The sequence below is a fragment of the Homalodisca vitripennis genome, chromosome 6, assembly GCF_021130785.1.
Source record: "Homalodisca vitripennis isolate AUS2020 chromosome 6, UT_GWSS_2.1, whole genome shotgun sequence".
Classification (NCBI taxonomy): Eukaryota; Metazoa; Arthropoda; class Insecta; order Hemiptera; family Cicadellidae; genus Homalodisca; species Homalodisca vitripennis.
The window spans coordinates 135552372-135574620 of NC_060212.1; the positions used below are offsets into that span (position 1 = coordinate 135552372).

At 31.9% G+C, this 22249-nt stretch overlaps 1 protein-coding gene across 4 annotated transcripts in view; it reads left to right on the top strand.

The window, feature by feature from the left end:
* The window catches only part of LOC124364947 (sodium/hydrogen exchanger 9B2), an 87561-nt gene that overhangs the window by 58861 nt on the left and 6451 nt on the right, over positions 1–22249 (top strand). For all 4 annotated transcript variants that reach the window (XM_046820792.1, XM_046820794.1, XM_046820795.1 and 1 more), the window contains 7 exons: positions 7432–7697; positions 8857–8941; positions 10657–11031; positions 13099–13281; positions 14790–14965; positions 19821–19927; positions 20942–21106. In XM_046820792.1, coding sequence (XP_046676748.1) covers positions 7432–7697; positions 8857–8941; positions 10657–11031; positions 13099–13281; positions 14790–14965; positions 19821–19927; positions 20942–21106 — 1357 coding nt within the window. The remainder of the gene's footprint in view (positions 1–7431; positions 7698–8856; positions 8942–10656; positions 11032–13098; positions 13282–14789; positions 14966–19820; positions 19928–20941; positions 21107–22249) is intronic.

Genomic DNA, 22249 nt, shown 5'->3' on the forward strand with positions numbered 1-22249 from the left:
AGATTTTCCATTTCGAATGGAAATTTTAAAACCTTTAAAGTAATCTTTTCATTTCCATTAAAATTTATACTAGTTTACAATCAGTTCATTGTAAAAGGCATTCATTTTATGAGCATTTTATAACTGTGGATTAATTATGCAAATATTTGTTTAAATTTCCTGATTTATTTAAGCTCAGTGGCACTCTATGATTGAAACTCAACTTCAGTAAATGTTACTGCCGTTACTGTTACGTACGTTACGTTACTGTTACATACGTGGAAACAGTAGCGCCTGAACTTGTTAATGATTTATGACTATAAAAAATTAGGATAGAATAGTATTCTCTAGCTATACACTCCCGTCAAAGAAACTTAATTAAAGAAGCAAACATAAATTTGTATAAACAGTAATATAGGATAAACGATTACTTCACTATTAAAATGTACCATAAGACGATTACAGTTTGCGTACAATGAAAGGAGTGAGGTACGGTAAAACTCATGAACTAATTGTCACATCTTTTAGATCAATTAATTTTGAAATGTTTTGAATTGAAACATTTACACATGAAACTCCTCAATCGGTTCCTATGATTCATTTGCGTGAGTTTGTGTAGAACAGGAAGTCATGTGATACAAACATCATTATTGTATTTCGTGATGTGAAGATATTGTATGGTGTCAATGTGATTAAGATGCGTAACGTGTAGGAAGAAATATTCTACATTAGGCTGATAAATATAACCTCCAAAACTAGCCGCTTCTTAAAAGGCTACTAGTGTGGAATCTGAGATATATTCTCTATAACTCTAAGAGTTGTAAACCTGTGTATAGTTTTAAAGTATTATACTGGTATTCTAAAATTACATTTATTTGTAATAGATCGCATAACCAAGCTATAAATCTTATTAGACTTACTTATACAACCAGAAATATTCAGTGAATAAAATATTACATAAACGTGAAGATTCAGTGTCAGAGAGGTGCAGTGTTGTGTCGTGTAGTGGAGAAGGATACTAGATACATCTAGTCGGACATGTAACAATTGCAGCTAGTCAGCTGTTGACCACGTGAACAGCACCACCACTGTGTAGCAGACAGCTGTTTACTATTCCACAGCCAGCCACCAGAGAGAGCAGACTTCCTGCACAAAATCGCACCGCTCCACAATTTGCAATACGAGACAATCTGAACACCCACGATTGCCCAATTGTAACAAAGCGGGGGTAATACTTACGAGTACATGCAGATACTCTTACGCACAGCCATCAACACACTACCATTGTATCAACCAAAAATTAAATCTGTTTATAGAAACATAAACCAAGTTAAGTCCACAACTTCGTATGGGAAGAAATCTCTATGTCTAAATGTTCATTTGTCTATTGTACGTTTTCAATATGTTTTTAAGATTGGCATGGGTTAGTATTTAGTAGAAAGTACAAGAAATACTAAACTTGAAATTAATATAAGTTAAATTCTTACGAGCAACTTAAGCTATGAAAACTCTATTCTTTGGAAATATAAACTCTATCCATAGAAGCCTCTGAAATAATATGGACCTTTCCAGCACAAGCGTTCTTCTATGCATGCTCGTAATCACAGCAGAGTTGGTCAGCTCTCTAAATCAACGGCTGTGTTGCCGTTTGATATTTTGTTTGATATATAAATAAAAAAAATGATGCTACTATGAAAATAATATCTTAAATATCCTACATTTTTATATTAAATTCATCATTACGGCACATAAATATCTCATATTTATTATGTGATAGATAGCACATTCCTTTCGGTTTAAATGAAGATAACACTTTGACTTTTGTGTAATAATAATTTATTGTATTTCAAGAAAAACTTTGAAAATATATTAAAATATGCAAAAACATGAGTTTCTAGAAGGTATAGCGCTATAGCCTATGGTAAAATACATTATTTAAAACAATCATAAAATGAGCATAAAAGTAATATCAAGTTAAAAGTGTTTAATGTTATAATCGTTTAATGTTATTAATTTGCTCATGAAAGTAATATTATTTTCGAGGTAAAATATATTTGATGTTAAAATATTTTAGACTTTTTCTCATTCTCCATTCATTTATTTATTTCATTCGCACAGAGAATTTATATATACTCGTGTGTAGATGGATGGCTACGTACATTGGCCATTGGCAGTATAAAAAATTACATTCCTCATCTCAATTTTTAGCATTTTAAATGGATTAAGATGTTGTGTGCAAAATACATATGTATTATCACTTTTACCAGAAGGATTAAAATATTCTAAAGAAGGTCAGAAATGGCTGTTTAAATATTTTATTCTTCATATCCCTTTAATTGGATTCGGTTTCAGAATATATAGTCCCACTGTTGCCTCTTCCACCATTATTGGTAGAAAAATACTAAATTCATGCTAAAAAATAAAAATATTGGGATGAGTGAGAGAAAAAGTTCTCTGTGGTTGAAAAGGTTAAAAATAAAAACCCATCAGAGGTTCAAAGTAGACATGCAGATTAGTTTCATATTTCCTAGAGGGATTGGGATTAAATATCGCAATATTTTTTTTTATATATTTTTTTTTAAGGTAAAAAAATATCTTACGCGTATGTCGATAAGCCTAGATGGGACTGACTAGACGGGATTTACTTCAGAGGTACAATAATGGGTTTAAAGGACAGAACTCTCTTACTGCCTGAGATGAAGGCCTGATAGAGTTAATTCCTTCACGGCTAAGGTAACTGACCTTGATCGCGTGGTCTTATATCAATGTTTGTAGAACCCTCCATCGCTTTTTATTATTCAATAAAACCCAGTTACTGCAATACATTTTCTAGATTACTGCAGTGTATTTAAAAAGTTATTGTTTATCGCTTTTAATCTGGGTTCCGCTGTACTTCAGCAGCAATGAAACGAATCAGTTCTCTTACATATTTATTTTTCAGATATAATTTTTGAAACAAGTACTTTCATCAAACGTGTCCTATACCTATAACTTTGATTTTTCTAATAAATATAATTTAAATATTACTACACATAATATTAAAGATTCCTGTCTAACATTAATTATTATGCGAAATATCATATAGACATATTATTAGAGGATTTAGTATTAGTCTGTTTATATGTAGAAGTTGGAATTAAGTCATATTAAGTATCTTTATGTTTATCGTATAGTACAATTTAAGTAAAGAACTACATACGTAACTGTTATAAATTGAATTATTGAACAAATTCCAATTCGAATTCCACATAAGTAACTTTGCGTTGAAAATATTTTCCTCGAAATGTACAGTAGTTTGGTTCACATGTATAGGTATTTATTTATTTCCTTCCAACGTTCAAAAGACCAATTCACAATAAACATAATTTCATGTACAGGATGACTATATTGAATTAAATATAAAGGGTCAAGCCAAATGTGCAACTGGACTTTAATACTAATACAAAAAAAAAACATAACAATAAATAGAAAATAAATAATTTGTAATCCAAGAACGATATAGTAACAACAATAAATAGAATGTATATAATTTGTAATAAATATTAACGTAAGTAGTAACAAAAATACCTATATAATTTACAATAAAAAACCCAAACACAGATTGCATATTTTAAGTAAACATTTTAATGAGACATTGTGTACTTGAGGTGATTTAAAATAAAATTTTAGCTCATATTCACACTTTGTTTTTAAATATTTCTGTAATAAATATTTAATGAACCAAATAGGTGTGAGTGTTTAAGTACCATAGACCAAAGAAAGAAGTAAACTGGGATTAGGCAAACAGCAAGTCAGACGGGATTAAAGTGGTTTTACCAATAATGAGTGGTGGAGAAATCCACGAGCAATTCACACTACTCAGCATCGAGTCTCATTATTTCACTCCCACAAATTATTACTCATCATTAATATTATGTATTCTTACACAACAGAATTCGTAAAACTTAGGTCATTTGATAAGTAATAATAGCACATTTAATGTAGGCTTTTGAACATGTTATAAACTTGTCCAGAGCATAAAATTTATACAATATATACACTTATTGTTGCATTCAATACTCTAATTCATAATTTAAGGACAATACACAATCATATTATTATTATTTTATCTTCAAAATAGTTTTATTGAACCAAGTAATCAAATAATAATTACAGATTTTATCTTCACTTTATTTGAGAAAATGAAACTATAAAAGTAATTGAATGCAGAAGACTTAATGGGCTAGTTCAATAAGAATTTAATATACTTATAATACCGGGTAAGTCGCGTAGAGGCTTTGTTCGATGGTCGACTCTCGCGTGCTTTTTCAAATCCTAAAAAAAATGTTGAAAAAAAATACTAAAAAAAAATTAATAAAAAATGTGTATTCAGATGTTTTTTGTTATTTTACCCCATGACAAACACCGCTTGACCAAATAATAAAAAAAATTCTTACTCAAGGTCTTTTTATGGTTTTTTGTAAGTTAAGAAGAGTTTTGAGACTAATATTTGTATTTTATTATTATAAAAGTAAAAAAAAAAACTGGACTTATTAACACGTTTTTCATCATGTAAATGTACTAATGTGCAACAGTAAAAAACTTTAATACAACTATAACTATACTTTACGAACAATTTAATAAATCAGAGTGATGTAATAACTAGCGCAAAATTATGGACATTGGATAAGTGTTTTCACCAATATGGGAACGTGGTTTGGTTTCAACTTGTATTATGGCCCTTATATGAGACTGCCCATATAGCCTATCTTTCTTTGGTCTATGGTTAGGCCATGCAAATTCAAAAACTTTATATAATATATATATATATATATATATATATATATATATATATATATATATATATATATATTATATAAAGTGTATATATGTAATTTAATTTCGATAAAAATTTAATCACAAAAAGTACTTGCTCCGCCGGGACTCGAACCCGGATCTCTCACTTGCCGGGTGAATGTGCTACCAATACACCACAGTTAGAGGATCCGGGTTCGAATTCCGGCGGAGAAAGTGCTTTTTGTGATTCAATGTTTATTGAAATTAAATTAAATTAGGCTATTGCCACTTATACAAATTTTATAAATATATATATATATATATATATATATATATTAGCAAAAATAATTTTGATGCTGGTGTATGTAACTTCACATTATTTTTCTGAGCCTTAAGAAATAGTGTTACGTTGATCGCATGGGTAACCAAGATTGCAAAGATAAAATGGTAGAATAAATAATTTAATAATAAAATAATTACATTCAAATATTTCAACCTGGTTTGTAATTATGTGTTAGGTTAGGTATTTGCCTGAAAAAGAGATCAGATTGCAGGTCAAGAACGTAGTGTTACTGATTTTTTTGTATTACTGAACGATGACAAATGTCCGGAAAAATCCTGTTTCCTTTAAATAAGGAAGGCTCAGTTAAGATAAGGTTTATTTTTCTTAATCACCTTGCATTTCATTATATGATAACAAATCCCACTGGTTTTCAGTGGTTGACACAATAATTAAACTGCCCAGGCAGATTTATTGTTGTCCACAACATTACATCAGAGTCAGGTTTTGTGGATTGCCCTACCTACCACAGGCCATAAACAAATGTATTTGGTTTTCTATCATAATACCAATAGCAAATGTGAAATAACCTCGTAAATACTGATGGCGAGAGAAAAGAAGAGACCTGGATTCTGGCCTATCTGAAATTTGCAGGCGTTACTACTAGTATGTTGCCGCGCGCCCTGTTTCGTAATTCCATTATTGTTTCACTGTTCCATTGCTAGGATAAACAATTCGCAGGGTTGGCTGTGGGGCGAAGCGCCTGAAATTACCGGGCGGCAACACACTAGTACACAGCTGTGCGCCGGCACGGGCCAGGTCTCTTCTTTTCTCTCGCCAACAGTATATATTTGCGCTCTTATGGAGCATTACAATCATTATAGCGATGAAAGTCGTTGGTAATATTTTTGCATCCCTGTGAGCCTAGTTAGTTGTGTTTTATTTTTAGTCCTTTCCTTCATTAACTAAGTCATAAATAACTTTTGGTCAAAGATCTGTCATATGCAGGTGCGATATTAACACCTTGAAAAGGTTGTTTTATATTGAACGAAAAGATCGTGAATAAAATATAAAATTGAATATACTCGTAAAACAAAGTGCATGGTTCAAAAATGTAAAAGACTTCAATACACTGTGTATGCATTAACACACAAATAGGATTTTCTTTAATATTACTATCAAGTGAACTGCCGAGATTTCAGTTGTAAACAATAAATAAACAAAATTTTAATATCTGGCTCTGCAGTTTAAGGCTTACATCCTGACAATATGAAACCGGAAAGAAGAGGACGGAAACATTGAAATCGTTGACAGAAGACACTGAACCGGGTGAGATTTAACAAGACCATTGAGAGCTCTCCGTAATGAACTTGTTAGTGATAATGGTTTCTAAGACACCATTTGTTCATCATTATGTTCTTCTCTACACGACATCTGGAAAAGTATAATTACGACGTAACTTAAAAATGTAGCCTGATACATATAATATATTACACATTTGTGTTTTTAAATAAATGTTCTTCTTGTCTATAGGATACAAATATAAGATTTAAATATCAAGGTCAATTTTTCAACACTCGTCAAAAAATCTTTATTTATACCAAAGCAGAAAATTACTTCTAGCACAAAAAGGATCTAAGCAATTTATAGACACATATAACAAAATATTTATAACTAAACGATTCTTGTAATTATTGATTAACCCAGTAACACTATTGAAAGATTTGGCCTGATCAAGTTGTTACCATTATTTTAACTTATAAAATAATTGTATTATTCGTAGTGACCTTAACGAATTTCATGTAAATAACGTGTGTGTAGTGGCCATAGTACCAAATCATATTAAATTTTTCAGATCTTTGTAATTATCACGCGCTGCATTCGAAAACCAGAACGCACTGTTTGGCAGTGATTGTTTCTACCATCTGAATTCTACGATTAACTGTTAAAAGAAATACAAATCCACATCATATATTGCATTTCTTTAAATAATGTATTCAGGAATTGTGTTGATAACAAAGTGCAGTACAAGGAAAGCACATTGAACTGTAATAAGAGTTGTTAATGTAACCAAATATAAGACACGCAAAATGGTTTAATGGTAAGATTTAGTTATTGGAATTGTTCTCAAGGATGTTCCTTGGTAGTTAAATGAATTTTACCTGATTAGTTTCATGTTTATTGCTGCACCGTACTAAAACTACAAAAGAGGGTTATTCACCAAGTATTTCCATTTTAATTTCTGCTCGCCTCAAAACAATTGTGGAGGTCAGGGGAAAAATGGTTACCCCTAGCCACCCTGTAGCCATGACTGACCACTTCATCTACTCATGTTTATTCGGCAAATATTTAATTTTATATTTGTCCTCATATTAAAAGATATTTAATTTGTCCAGAATGACCGCTGTGGAGGACGGGAAGGAGCACTCTACAGTGGTGACCCCTGCTCACCCTGTAGCACCAACGTCCGGCCATCCCCTCCACTCAGCCCTCCACACCCCTTCTGGTGTTGTCAATACTGGCTTCGCACATGAAGAACAGAAGAGGAAGGTCAGCATTTCCTCTGATGCCATACAGGCTGATGTGGATAAACAGCGGAAGATCAGCACCGGTAGTTACCGCAAGAACATTCTGCACAATGGAGACCGTCAACACTTTGTGGGTTAGTTGTTTAAACATAGTATACTTGTTAACATACTCTTGCAATCATATGTTAGTTTGATTATTTAAAACAAATATGTGTGATATAAACGGTAAAATACAAAATAACGTAATCTCAAAAAGTAAGGACTCTATGGTGTAATGGTAGCATGACAGGCAAGTGAGAGATCCGGGTTCGAGTCTCAGTGGAGCAAGTACTTTTTTATTTCATTTTTATTAAAATTTAAATCATGCTGTTCTCATTATTACAAATTATGTATGATTTTCCGATTATAAAAACTGTTTTCTCAAAGAAGTAAATCTGTTATGAGTTAAAACTAAAGAAAACATTGCAACAAGAACTCGTTTTAATTCTCTATCTATTAAATACTAAGTATTGTATATTATCACATTGTGGTAATAAATAATATTTGTTTATTGTTTTACCCTTATTTAATTGAAGTAACAGCTATTTTAGAATGCAAATAAAATAAAAGTGAATTATTTGGTTATTGCTTACTACTATTTTACTGAATAAATGTGTTTTAGAAAAACATTCCCTTAGTGTATCTATGTAAGGATATCATGGGAAAAAACTAACTTTGTAGTTGGCGGGTGGCCTTCAGATTTGTAATACGGAAAAATTGAAATAATACCACTTTGCACAAATACGGACTGAGGCCATTTTCTCGAAATTGCAATTTAAAAAAATAGTTTATAAATAATGGAGGAGTTATGTTTACTGTCATATAACATAGTAGCACATGTACCCTACTATTCGCAAGCTGTTGCGAAACCTTTTTCATTTGTAGACCATCCATAGAATTCGGTTGAACATTATTGGACAAACACAGGTGATTCAATGACAGGCAGTTTTAGAACACCTTCTGAACTAAAATAAAAATATGCTATGTATTTTCAGGCTAAGCTGTAAAATTTAGAAACTATATAAGGGTGTACTTAAGAGTATAATTAAAAATAATACGTAATGTACAGGGCTTAGTTGATAAACTATGATGACATTTCATGTTTAGCTTATGTCTAAACCAAAAAGGAATAATCCAGCCTATTTCGTAATATAATCTGATATATTCCTCGTGCATACTGTAATGTAACAATACAATACGTTTTATTCCTAATTTGTCAGCCGTGATGACTGTGTGTAACTGTTCTGTTGGCAGAACCAGGCTACGCACACTCTGACCAGCAGAACCCTAATAGGCTGAACCTGGAACATCTCCACAAGTATGCGGCCCAGTCGGAAGTGTAAGCAGGTTTCTAAAACAAAACCGTATATTTTTTTATTAAATATAAAGTCAGATTAAATTGATAAACATCATAGTGAGGGGTAAAACTATCTTGAGGTCACAACTCGATTGATTATAAATTTCACCCTTTAAGGAGTGCGTGTAAACTCTACATAATGAGTAAGGACGTCATATGACGTATACTCTTATAGTGACCCAAAGAGTACGGACGTCATATGACGTTTAGCCTATGTATTTTTGTATTATTGTAAATGCATTGCTATTACTGATTGTCTTTAAATAGATTTGTCTGTAAAGTGGTTCCATCTATCGGCAATATACTTAACTTCCATGTTTGTGCTCGCATTCACTTGTAATCTGATTTTACCACCAGATCGCAGTATACACTCGGTAGAAGCCCCCTGACTCAAGGTCGCGTTGCACGCGCATCACATTGCTGTCATAATATGCCACCACATTATACTAGCTATTCCTTGTATATATTTGTTGGGCAAATATCTAGTTTGTTACTGTTGTCCAAATTGCAGGAAATATTGATTGAGTCTGCCGTAGTGAGGAAATAAGATATTTGATTTTGAAAAGTACTGAAATATTAACCTGTAGAACACGTAGTCCTTTTTTATCAAGCTTTAAAATGCAAATAAACATTTGTAAGAGATTTTAATTTTTTCCTCCTTTAGGTACTTTTTTGGATCTCATACATTACTCATTGCAGCCTATCAAAAGAGACGTCATATGACGTCCATACTCCTAAAAGGGTTAATAAAGCAATAAATGCAATAATAATTATCTTAGACGCATGAATAACTCAGAGTACGGTTAGTTGAGTTTGTAATTTCACCAACTCGGACTTCACAACTTGCACAAATTTGTCCATAACTCAAAGATTGTGTGTAGTATGCACACATTTTATAATTATAATATATTGAAATGGTAATTTCTTTTAAACAAAAACGTATTTTTATGTTTCGTGAATAACATATATTGAATCAATTCAGTTTTAAATTTTATGCGGTGTATATTTTTTCAGTCTGTGTTACGTAAGAAAAACGTACCCATTGATACGTATGAGATCTCTTAGGCTTAGCTTATAAATTTTGATTTCCTTGTTCGCTCACAAACACTTACAAGGTAATATATTATGAAGTATTATTATAACTAATTATTATTATAAAAACACTTAATGGTATTTTACACGGATTTCTGTTAGTGGAATATAAATACGGACACCCAAATTTAATTTGGTAGTAAATTTACTAAATATAATATGAGGATGAGTTTTGGAGTGAGGTTGATATCTCTAACTCCGCCTTGCTAATAAAAGCATTTTTCATTTCATTTCAAATAAATTTTTCTTGTAGCTACATACACTAAAATTTCCCTTTGTTCCTCACAAGAAGCAATAAAATATTTTACTTGCAACACTCGAAGAATATAAAAGCACTTATATTAGCCTTGAAACTTCATACAACAAAAGCGCAACAAAAATTTAATTTGTAAAAATATCCAAACTTTGTTTCAAAGGATTATTTTTAAGTAAGTTCGTTTCAATATGACACATCTATTCAATTGTAGGTTTAATCAATTCCATTGTTTAAATTTAAAATCAGGAGGTTTAAAACCGACTGCTCTAAAATGTTCGCTTTACATATATTTTAACAATCAATTAAATTGATATGCAAATATTGGAAATAATCAATATTTATGTTTTAGATCCTGGTGGTACACGTTGTGTTTCAAGTGCCGCCAGAAAGAGACAGGACCAGGATGGGAGCCATCCTTCTGGCAGAGCATCTGTCCCTATCCCTTCTGCCCTACATATCGCCACATGGCCCGAGTGTTTGCTTTGGCTCTTCTGTTGGTGCTGGCCTGGGGCATTGTCTACTCCGTCGTCGGCAAGGATGTCGCTCCCGGAGGTCAACTCTTTGACATCGCGATGTTGGTTCTGGCCGCCCATTTCGGCGGGTACTTATTCAGAATGATGAACCTTCCAGGACTCGTCGGAATGTTGGCTGTTGGCGTTCTGTTCGCAAATGTGGGCCTCATCAACATTCATGGGCCTTACAAATATTTTACAGCTATTCTCAGGTGAATATTATGCTATGGATGGAACAGTTCAGTCACTATGTTGCTATGCAAAATTGCAAATTGAAAGATGTGGCGATAATTTGAAAGGAGGAAGTTAATAAATGAGTTCGGGTTTGAACATATGTAAAAACTATCGTATCGCACTTTCTTTTGGCAAAACTTAATAATTACTATGACAATTTCTTGCAAAAATACACGCAATATCGTTGAAAAAATGTTCTACAACACTGCACTAATGGACGAGTTTAATTTAATCGACCCAATAAGCCCCTAATTCTTTTTTCAGTCTGCAATATTTCAGAACAAACTTGAAAGCCCATAGTAAATAAAAATAAAGTCTTAATAATTTTCCCTAAAACTATGATTGTAAATAAATCTTTTTAGTAGGTGGTAAATACTGTATAGTTTATAAAATTAAAAAAACAGTCAAATCACATTTTTGTGGACAATATAAATAAGTATGTCCATTACCTTTTTTACTGTTGCTGAACGATGTAGTTTTACTACATTTAGATTCATTACAATTTATAATTAAACTTTTAATTCGATTTAATAGTCTAAATTAATCTCATAGTCTATGATCAAAAAGGGACTTACTGCAACGTCCAGTAATAATGTTTTATAATTCTATAACTGTAATACGTTTGGGACCAGTGTACGATTTCCTGCAAGCATCGTGCAATGTTTCCTGCAAGCAAGACATATAACCATGTAGTCTTTTCATAAACTAATGTTATGGAATAATTAATAAATAAGTATGTAATAAAAAGAGTTACAATAGAACGATTTTTATTTTTAAATTTTGACTTAAAATAAATGTGCTTGAATATTAGTACACTTCAAAATGGCCACGGTTTGTTGCTTTACAGATAGCCAGACGGTTATCTGTTTCAGCCCACGTGCTTTAAAACATTTTTCTTGATACATCGAATATTATGTGTCTTATTTTTTCTCTTAGATGACCCAGATTGTGGTTTATTGAGAATAATCTAAATTTCTGGAATGTCCCTAATGACAAAAATCATATGGAGTCACGTGTGGACTCCTCGAATGTCACTCATGCTAATAAACCTGATTGAAAACTATAGATTTTGAGGTATCTCAAATAATGGGTTTTTTTATTTAGAGGGTTCTCCCTTTTATCTACAGAGAAATCAATAGTTCTCTAGGATTGCAGATACATCATTCCAGTAATATTTCGTTTATTGAAAAAAAAAAAAAACGCCTAATCGCATGTCAGACAGAGCAAACCAAACGTTGAATTTTGATTTAACTCTTTCCTATCAAAAGTTTAATAAGGATGTCAATAAGCCCAAATTCGTACTCTGTGCCTATTAGCAAACCCATTAACAAGAAACGTGGATCCAATATAAAAATAGAGTTATCCAATATTCACTAGATTTTAGCTATTTGATTAAAAGAAAAATACAAATCGTGATATTTTATTCACATCTGATATCGCACGAAGATGGAGCTTTTGTATAAAACTTGTTGTGAATTGTTCTTACTGATATTCCCAAATCAAGACTTTGCTAGGGAGAGATTTATCGGACTTCTCAAGATAGACAAGATAGTCTCATATTTTAACTGTTTGGTTTGAAACTAATGGTCTACTTTGCTTTTTACCTGATTCAATATTTGTGAAATTCTTACTCCAACGCCAAATGTTAAGGCTTTTAAAAATTTACTTCAAATTCATACTGCACTAAAATTAATCACTTTAGTTCTTTACCCTCCAACTGAAAACCGTGTAATTTACGTATTTGTACATTGTTCTTCACGAGTTTTGGTCAAGGTGCAAACAAAATGTTTGTTCCACGAAAATTTGTTAATCATCCAATGTTATCCCAAAAATGTAGAGTGGTAGAGTGATTGTGGAGCCTTTGAGGTCCTGGTTCAAAGTCGATGTCACACGTTTTTAAATAGTGTAGCTAACCAATAACTATAATATTGTTCACACAATTAATACCGCATAACTTCAGTTCATAGCCTCAATCATCAACCTCATAATTTCATCCGTGATTTAAGGACCTGTGTTGTATGTAATTTACTGTCGTTAATTTACAGGAGGATTGCTCTTGTGATTATCCTGACTCGAGCTGGTCTTGACTTGGATCCTGGAGCTATGAGGAGGCTCTTCTTCACCACGCTGAAGTTAGGGTTGGTTCCTTGGTGTGTCGAGGCAGGCATAATAGTGCTCTGTGCTCATTTCTTCCTTAACATGCCTTGGATGTGGGCTCTTCTCACCGGGTTGGTATAAATAGTCATAGTGGATTATAATCATTATGATCAACATTTATATATTAAATACTATCAGTTACCCACGGCTTCGCACGCGATTTCCTACTGAAAAATTGGGATATAGGAGGCACATTTCTTTTGAATGTCGTTATAACCCTTCTGAGATAAATAGTAGTCGCTGAAAGATACTCCAAGCTCATGATCTGTTAAAGATAAAAATTTTAAAACAGTCTCAATATGCACCTGTGAAATAACTGGAATTTTTCTCCAATATTCTATGATTTTTGTATATAATTGAACTATATTAGCCCAGCGTGGACAGGAGTCAAAAAGTCGAATTCATTAGCGCACATACGATGTAATAAATGATGGCGCTAAATGTAATTTTGAAACGAAAATAGGCATATTGTAGGTACATATTACAGTCTAATGATTATGAGCTTCAGATGTTAAGCGAAGTTGTGTATGGTTTTTATTTTAGGCTTTGCGCGTGTATCACTTCTGGATCGAATTAGTTATATCTCAGATGCGATGATTGAGCTTGCTTTGTTGTCTCGATCGAGTGAATATGTACGCACGGAGTTCTGAGAACCAACTTTAAATTATATAAACATATATTTCTTTTGTCGCATTATATATGTTTACAAAGAACCAGCTGATTAAATTTGAAAAGGCTCTTTCACTTCATAACATATTTTTGCTGCAATGCATTTCTTACAGGTATTTCCCTAACTTTTAGAGACCAGTGGGGCGGAATCCTGACCACGGGAACGGGATAAAAAGTATCCTATGTCCTTCTCCCAGTTCTTAGCTACCTCCTTACCAATTTTCAGCCAAATCGGTTCAGCCGCTCTTGAGTTATAAATAGTGTAACTAACACGACTTTCTTTTATATAAATAGATGTATCAATGGAATCGGTAATAAAGTAATTAAGCTTCATTCACAGAAGAGTCTCGACCGAGCAAGCACTTTCAAACTCTGTAATTCACTTGCATATAATTATATTACAGCACTCATAAACATATGCAATAGAATAATATCTAAGGTATATGATTATCTAATATTTAATAGTGTAAAAGGAGTCTTTAAACCCATAGTTTAACTTTGAATTATGGTCCTAGTTTGGCGGTGTGCTGGTGTCTTTTTAAGAATTGATGCAATTTCGTTTAGTTTGATGTTTGTTTTGCTTGCTGAACAAATGCCCCCATGAACATTAAAGCGGGATTGCCACCCCATCTGGCAACACAATTAGGGGCAGCAAAAGAGAGCACCACTAAAAATGGTAACATAGTTAATATTAATGAACAACTTTTTTTTCCAGCAAGTGGTTTTTGAGAGGTTTTTTAGAGTTTAAGTACTATTTTCGTACGTCTGATTTACAAATTGTTTTAATTAAACTGTAGTAGAGAGGGAGCTCTGTGTAATACTTGTGTTGCACAATGGTTTGAACGTTTTCCATGCGGTTAAGACCACATGCTTACTTCTTATTTAAAATGAGTCTGGTGCTCTCTTTCAGGGCAATCGAAGCAGCAGTGTCGCCTGCGGTGGTGGTACCGTGTCTGTTTCGACTTCGCAGTAAGGGCTACGGCGTTGCCAAGGGTATACCCACAGTCGTAATAGCTGTCTCTGGCATAGATGACGCTGCCTCCGTCGCAGCTTTCGGCATCATTCAAAGCTTGATGTTCTCCGAACGTGAGTATTTCCTCTTGTTCAAATTAGTCAAAATGTTCAATATTAGTCGCCAATATTTAGCACAAAATTCTGAAATGAATATTATTGCAATTTCACCCTTATTTAAAACAAAATTATATCCAACCATTGATTATTAAGGACCTGAAAGAACCTTATAGAATCGTGTCGTTATTTGACTACCTGGTTGATTTCTATGTTTTTTTTTTTTTTTTTTTTTTGAAGTGAAAACTTCTTTAGGCGCGTTGAGCGTTTTGGTAGAGGGTAAAATCCTCGGTTCGCGTCACCGACATGCTAATGATACTAACCTGCATGAAAAAGTCAGTCTCGCTGTGTTTTTTAACCGTAGACTTGGCCGCGGACTACTAACCTGCATGAAAAAGTCAGTCTCGCTGTGTTAAAACTGTCCCGGGCGGAGTATGAAAACAGACTGCGAAAATCAGTGACCTTTACGGCTTCCTCTCGCGATTTAAAAGTGAAGCCAATGTCGTACAATTCTGTAAGATGCGTCCAAATTAAAGCTCTTAATATTGGCAATCTATTGGTTACATTTTTAAATATTAAAAAAATTTCGAAATAATTTTGATTATTGTTTACATTTTACATAGCGTTTACAATGACAAGAAAAAAGTAGTAAGCGAGGATTTTTTTTATTTTTTGGTCAGACAAAATTTGTCAGCGAGAAAGTTGTGTGAAAATAGATGAATATTTTTTTTTGTAATTTATCATTTTTTTATTGGAAGTTTAGTTTAGCCTGTAGTAGCGTATGAAGTGATGAGTAAACGTTTCTGCCGGAACTGTAGTTGGCGCATTGGCTCACTGATACCGTATTAACTCAATAAATTAGTTTATTGTGCAATAAAAATACCTTTACGAAAGAACCAAGTTAATTTAACTAATTTATTAGTTTTAAAAATATTGTGGGTTTAATTGTTATTGCAATTATATACTTTATCCGTAGCAATAACTGTATTATTTACAACGGTGTTCAACTCACTGTTGTTCACTCGGTGTTTACTCACTTGTATTCTATGTTTATTAATATTTAACCTCTTCATCATGAAATGAGTATTATTACGGTATAAGATTTATCTTACTAGCGTGGTAAAATAGATTTATAGTTATTTGATAATATTTTTTCGTGGATTTTAAAATTGGAAAATTAAAAAAATGTTATTATAATTTTAGATTTTATGAAATATGTTCATTTATTGTTTTTATTAAGATATTGTTAAGATAATTGTATATTAATTATTTTTTCAACCACTTTGTATTTATATTTTGTTCATGATTTGTTTAACCCATCATATGTAACTAATAAATAAAACATAAAAAATTTCATATAATTTTTGCATATAGTTTTAATTACTCTCAACTTAATAGTTCCGTTTTCACTTCTATCGGCAGTCCCACGACTGCTACTGTTTTTTTTTTTTTTTTTTTTTTTTTTTTTTAAGAAAATTGAAATTTATTTTCCTTGATTATTGTGGAACTCTTTTACGATACGAAATGGAATGTAAATATATGAAAGTAAAAACTAAAGCAAGGTACTTATCCTGTTCCGGAGTAATTTATAAAAACGTTACCATACAATTGAATATAAATTACATTTTATGAACAATTTGGCTCGTTGATGGCAGATTTTTATAGATAAACTTGCTAATTACATGAAATTTCTTCCCTGCGAATGATTATTGTAGATTACATAAAAGTTGAATTGGAGAATTATCTTACTCTGCAAACTTACTGCGGCTCGTTTACATATTTTGCATCTACTGATTCGAAAATTTTTTATATTAACGGCTGGAAATTAACTTTTGAACAAGAAGATTAAAGTTCATGTTATAATTGCAAATTTAGATTTTGTATTAACTGACAGACGTATAAAACTGTTTTATTTTGAACATAAATATACATCTTTAAATTATATAAACTAAAATTGTACGAGCTTAATAACTCAATACCTTTTTAGATCATGTAAAGTAAAGTAAATATGTCCCCTCGTAAAATAAGACATCTTTACTTTACTTTACTAAAATTTTATGATAGAGTTATTATATATATGAATAGTTCAAAAATCATTAAATGTGAATTTAATTGTTGCATAATAATTTTACAGTTTAGTCCCAACACTGACTTCATGTTTATTACTCGAATACAGAATTATCCTTCTAGTATATAATAAGTTAATCAATTTCTACTAAATTAGTAGGTCGTTTCGTTGAATAATATATTAATGTATTAAAAGAATACCTAACTACCGAACCTTATCCTGGAAGACTTTAAAAAATAGAAATGGATAAGTCAATACTTGGTAATACATAACTTCCCAAGAACATTTATGTTCTTTATTGTCAAACACATGATGCAATCAGCTTTTTTGTTAGAGACATGGAATCTCATAAATAAAAACTAATTTTAAAATGTGTTGCTAAGCATAAATCTGTAGAACAGCTGGACCAGTCCGAATAAATTGTTTTGAAATATTTGTTGTAGTCTGCGGAAGTTTTATATGAAGAGGAAGTTTGAAAGTTACGTAGAATAAATTGAATTTTAAAAATAAATTATAGTATTTATTATGTTATTAACTCCACTTATAAAGTTATCTTTATATATTAATGTAATGAAAGTAAAAGGGTTTTAGTTACTTTCATTACATTAATATAGTATTTATATTTTATAACAGCATTTAAGTTACACTAAACAACTATTAAAACTTTTAACTGAAGTTGAACAAAGAGACTGAAACATATGTTTGTGTTTTAATTTTATAAAATATTAAAGTCACGGTGCTTGATTGGTAGTGTATTGCAGATAGCAGACCCAGTTAATATGAAACTTTTACTCAAGATTGCGCAGTGACGAATTAAAAACACCTAATGCATTGTAAATTCTATTTAATCCCTGTTATAAAACCAACCTTAATGAACAAACGCGTGAATGTTTGTTGGTATTCCAAACAGGTGAGATTCTTTGAAATTGTGATATAGCTATTTCAATAGTGCCTTAAGAGAAAACTGTAATTAACAATAACATGCCTCAATTATCCATTTCCCGGAACTGCAATTGGAAAAACCTCAAGACTTATAATAAAAAAACCTCATAAATTCTCAGCCCTACTTATGCATGTATATTGTCATATAATAAGAACTACAAGGCAAATAAAACTATAGCGGTGGAAACTTCCTAGACGGTATGTAATTTACTAAAGCCGGAAATAGGTGTTTTTTGACCAAAGTAGATTTTCAAGAACTACATACATATATATGTAAGTGAATTTAAACGGCCGGAAGTAGACTTTTTAACCTAAGTAAGCTTCTCAGTCCTAATTATGTACATATTTTTTCGTGTCTCTACGAGGCAAACTACTGCAGTACTGGAAATATCGTAGACCGAAAGTATATGACAAGGGTTAGAAGCTAGCGAATTGTGACCAAAATATGTTTCCGAGACCTAAGTATTTGTATTTTCTTGATCAGGGCAACAAGGTAGACAGCTACGGCGACGGTAATATAATTCGAACCAGAAATGCTCCTACACCTATGAATCGTGATATAAGAGTCTGGTAAAACTTTAATCCTCTTAAGTAGGATTAATAAAATAATATTTACCTGATATATGACTACATACGTTTTATAAATGCCATAGAGCTCCGTCATAGTGTATTATAAACATTTTTACTAACCATTATCATCATCATCATCATTATCATCTGACGTTTCCGTTATCACGGGTCGTCTTACACAGCCTCCTCCACTTTTGTCTGTCATTCCAGGTCTCCTCTTCCTCCACCTGCATTTTCTGTAGTCCCCTTCTCTCTATGTCTTTCCACACTTGATCCTCCCATCTTCCTCTCGGTCTTCCTCTTGGTCTTCTTCCTCTTTCCTCCTTCTCCAGTGCTATTTAGGCATTCTATTATCCGCCATCCTCTTCACATGCCCCATCCACTGTATTCTTCTTCTTTCTCATTGTCTCTTGCAGTGAAACTACCTTCAATCTTTCTCTGGTTATTTCGTTCCTTATTCTATCTCTTCTTGTAGTCTTCTCTATCCCTCTTAAAAATCTCATTTCTGCAGCTTGCAATCTGCTTAAATCATTTTTAGTCCACGTCCACGTCTCTGCTCCATATAATAAAATTGGTTGGAAATAAGATTTATACATCAATACTTTTGATTTTTGCCCAATGTTCCAACTCCACACAATCTTCTTCACCATATTGAAAAACTTTCCACTCTTATATATTCTGTTTCCTATCTCTTCTCTTATTGTGCCCCTATCTGTTATGATACTTCCTAAATACCAGAATTCTTTACCTTTTCAAGTCTTTTTCCTTCAACTAACACGTCTTTGTTATTTCCTTCCCTTCTCTCTACTTTCATTACTTTACATTTTTGTATGTTCATCTCTAAACCATATTTCTTCGCCACTTTTGCCCATTTTTTCAACTCTCGTTCTAACTCTTCTTCCCTATTTTCCCATATCATTATGTCATCCGCATATGCTATCGTCTTAAGTTCTTCTGCTCCTCTGTTTCCTTGTACTTCTAGAATAATTTCATCCATTATAATATTGAAAAGGAAAGGTGACAATATGCTTCCCTGCCTTACTCCTCTCTCTGTTTAAAAGTTTATTTTTTATTTTTTTTAGAAAAAAAAAATATACTAACCATTATAACAATTATAATAATTTAAGTGATATTTTTTCAGATGTATATATTTAACCATATTCTCTAACACAATACAAACTATTTTCAAAATATATATTACATTTCCTGAATTGATAATGAAACACTAAACATACACGTCTTTGTACATCATGATCTATGTCTTCTTAACCCATACACTTTGTATTCTTTCAGATTCATTGCTGTATAACATTGCGTTGGGCCCAATATCAGTTTTTGGTGGGGTAGGTTTCGGTATTCTGTGGGGACTGCTATCCAAGTTTGTACCAGAGAAAGGAGATGTAAGTATAGCTTTAAAATTTGATCAAAATAAACTAGAAAATTGATATTTCTATGATTTATCGCTTACTATAACAAAAGTCCCCTCATAGCTCAGAAGCTAGAACCAGTTAACATGTATAAACGGGTACTTTCTTTGTATAAGTATTTACGTAAAAATGCCTTCTCAGAGTTATTTTGCATTTTAAATATTTCACATAATACATAAAAGCAACTGTAATGAACTAGGTTTTACTTTCTCGACAATATTTATTTCTTTGGGCTGTTTTCTTTTCATTTCCATGAACCATTGCCACTCTGTAAGTACTTTGAAACTTATAAATTAATTTATACACCACTAATTGTGTATAGTTTTTATACAGTTACTTTAAAATATTTCATTGTTGCATCATAATGACGCTATCAATCTAGTGGTGCTGGTCAGGATACAAGATTCAAGCAACAAGTAATTTGATATAAAGTAAGTGTCAGTTTGAATTTTCACAACACATATAACCAAAAATTCATAAATAGTTCTTAAAATTATGAAAACTATGAAATAAACCATAATATTCTAACAATATACCTCATATTTTCCTTATGTTTGATACATCCATTATTTTTATGTCAACATTACTAAGTTCAATCTGAAACACACTTTGGGACAATGTGTATAAACACATTCTTACACAAATTAATGAGAAACTAAATAAATTATTTGTAAGTGCACGCATGTCCCATAATACAGGTAAAACGAATGAAACTATTTGAATTATCTTTATTATTGTTTAATTTATAACCACCCGAATACACAGTGTATTAAACTTTTTGAAGTGTATTGAAATTTTGAATTTTTAATACTTTTAGCCCTTAAAATGTAAATTAGATCAGCATTAATGTTTATAATTAACAGAAAAATAAAGTCATATAAGCCTAAACCGCATTATCCTAAAAATATTTACAGCTGTAAAGGAGTAAGGCTGAACAATTGCTCGAGTATTGTTGGTGCCATTACTATCGTTTGTTTGTTTGTCCAGCCGTTTGTGGTGCCGCTGCGTATCCTCATGCTACTGGGTGGAGGTCTGATTGCTGTATTCGGCAGCGAGATGATAGGACTGGAGGGGGCCGGACCTCTGGGCGTCGTGGCGGCGTCATTCGTTTCTTCCTGGGTCTGGAGCACTCAAGGCTGGGAAATTGAAGACGTACGTCTACCTATGAATATCAACTTTACAATTATATTCCTTAAATTTCATAACAAATCTATTGCCTTTTTCAGAACACAATATCTTGTACATAGCCTACGCGTGTTTTCCTTAACCTTATGCATTAAGGGTATTACAACAGGAGACGGGGTGTATTCCAATAATTGAAACGTGGTCTTCTATTTGTGTAGCATATAATTGTGGTAAGCGTTTGAAATCCTGATGTCAAAAACTAATAAAATACTGCATATAACTTATTCGAAATTAACAATAAATTTGGTAATGCAAAAATGACATTAACCTGTCTAATGGAACAGGGGAAAGTACTAGAAGACTATGAATATATATATTTCAAATAAATACTAGTATAAAATATATTATAATTTTCTGTTTCGTAAAATAAAACCACTATCCAAAAACAAACCTATTAAAATTTCTTACATTTTTTGAGTAAGCTTATATATTAAATGTATTTTGATTCTATGTCATAAGAGCAACCCTTATTCATAAAACATGACTTTATTTCCTACCTTAGCTTATATAATTTCTCGAATTTGTCCTTATTATGAAAAAATAACAAACACACATTGTGCTTATATTAAGCAGTGTTCCAAAACAACAGGAGATAATATGTATTTTTGGATTATTAAATATATTGTATCTCAATCTAGAATTAAGAAGCTAACTTTTAATAGCATCTTAGCTATTAAAAGTTTATAAATTCAAACAATTATAATGAATTAAACTGCTTCAAGTCAACAAATTTCATAGCGTGGTAAAATTAGTGAGTTTTGGGAACAGTTTTAGCAGTTTTTCCCTTAATCCTAAAATTCTAACATTACATACTTAATAAACAGTACACTTTTACTTCTCTGTTATAGAAGCTTTGTTTTAACCAGGTTTCTGAGTTAGGAATAGTCTAAAATTTTATTTTGTTCAAAAGCATACATTGGTACCTTTTTTCGTTATTTTTGACATTAAAACTAGACTTTATTATTTGCAAGTTGTTTCCTTTCTTTTTTAGAAACGTAACTATAAACAAGCTGTATTTTTAAAGAACTCCCCAGATCTTTACTGGCTAATCTATCATTAAATGTCAAACTCGTTAATATATACTTTTTATCATAGAGTAAGACGCAAAAC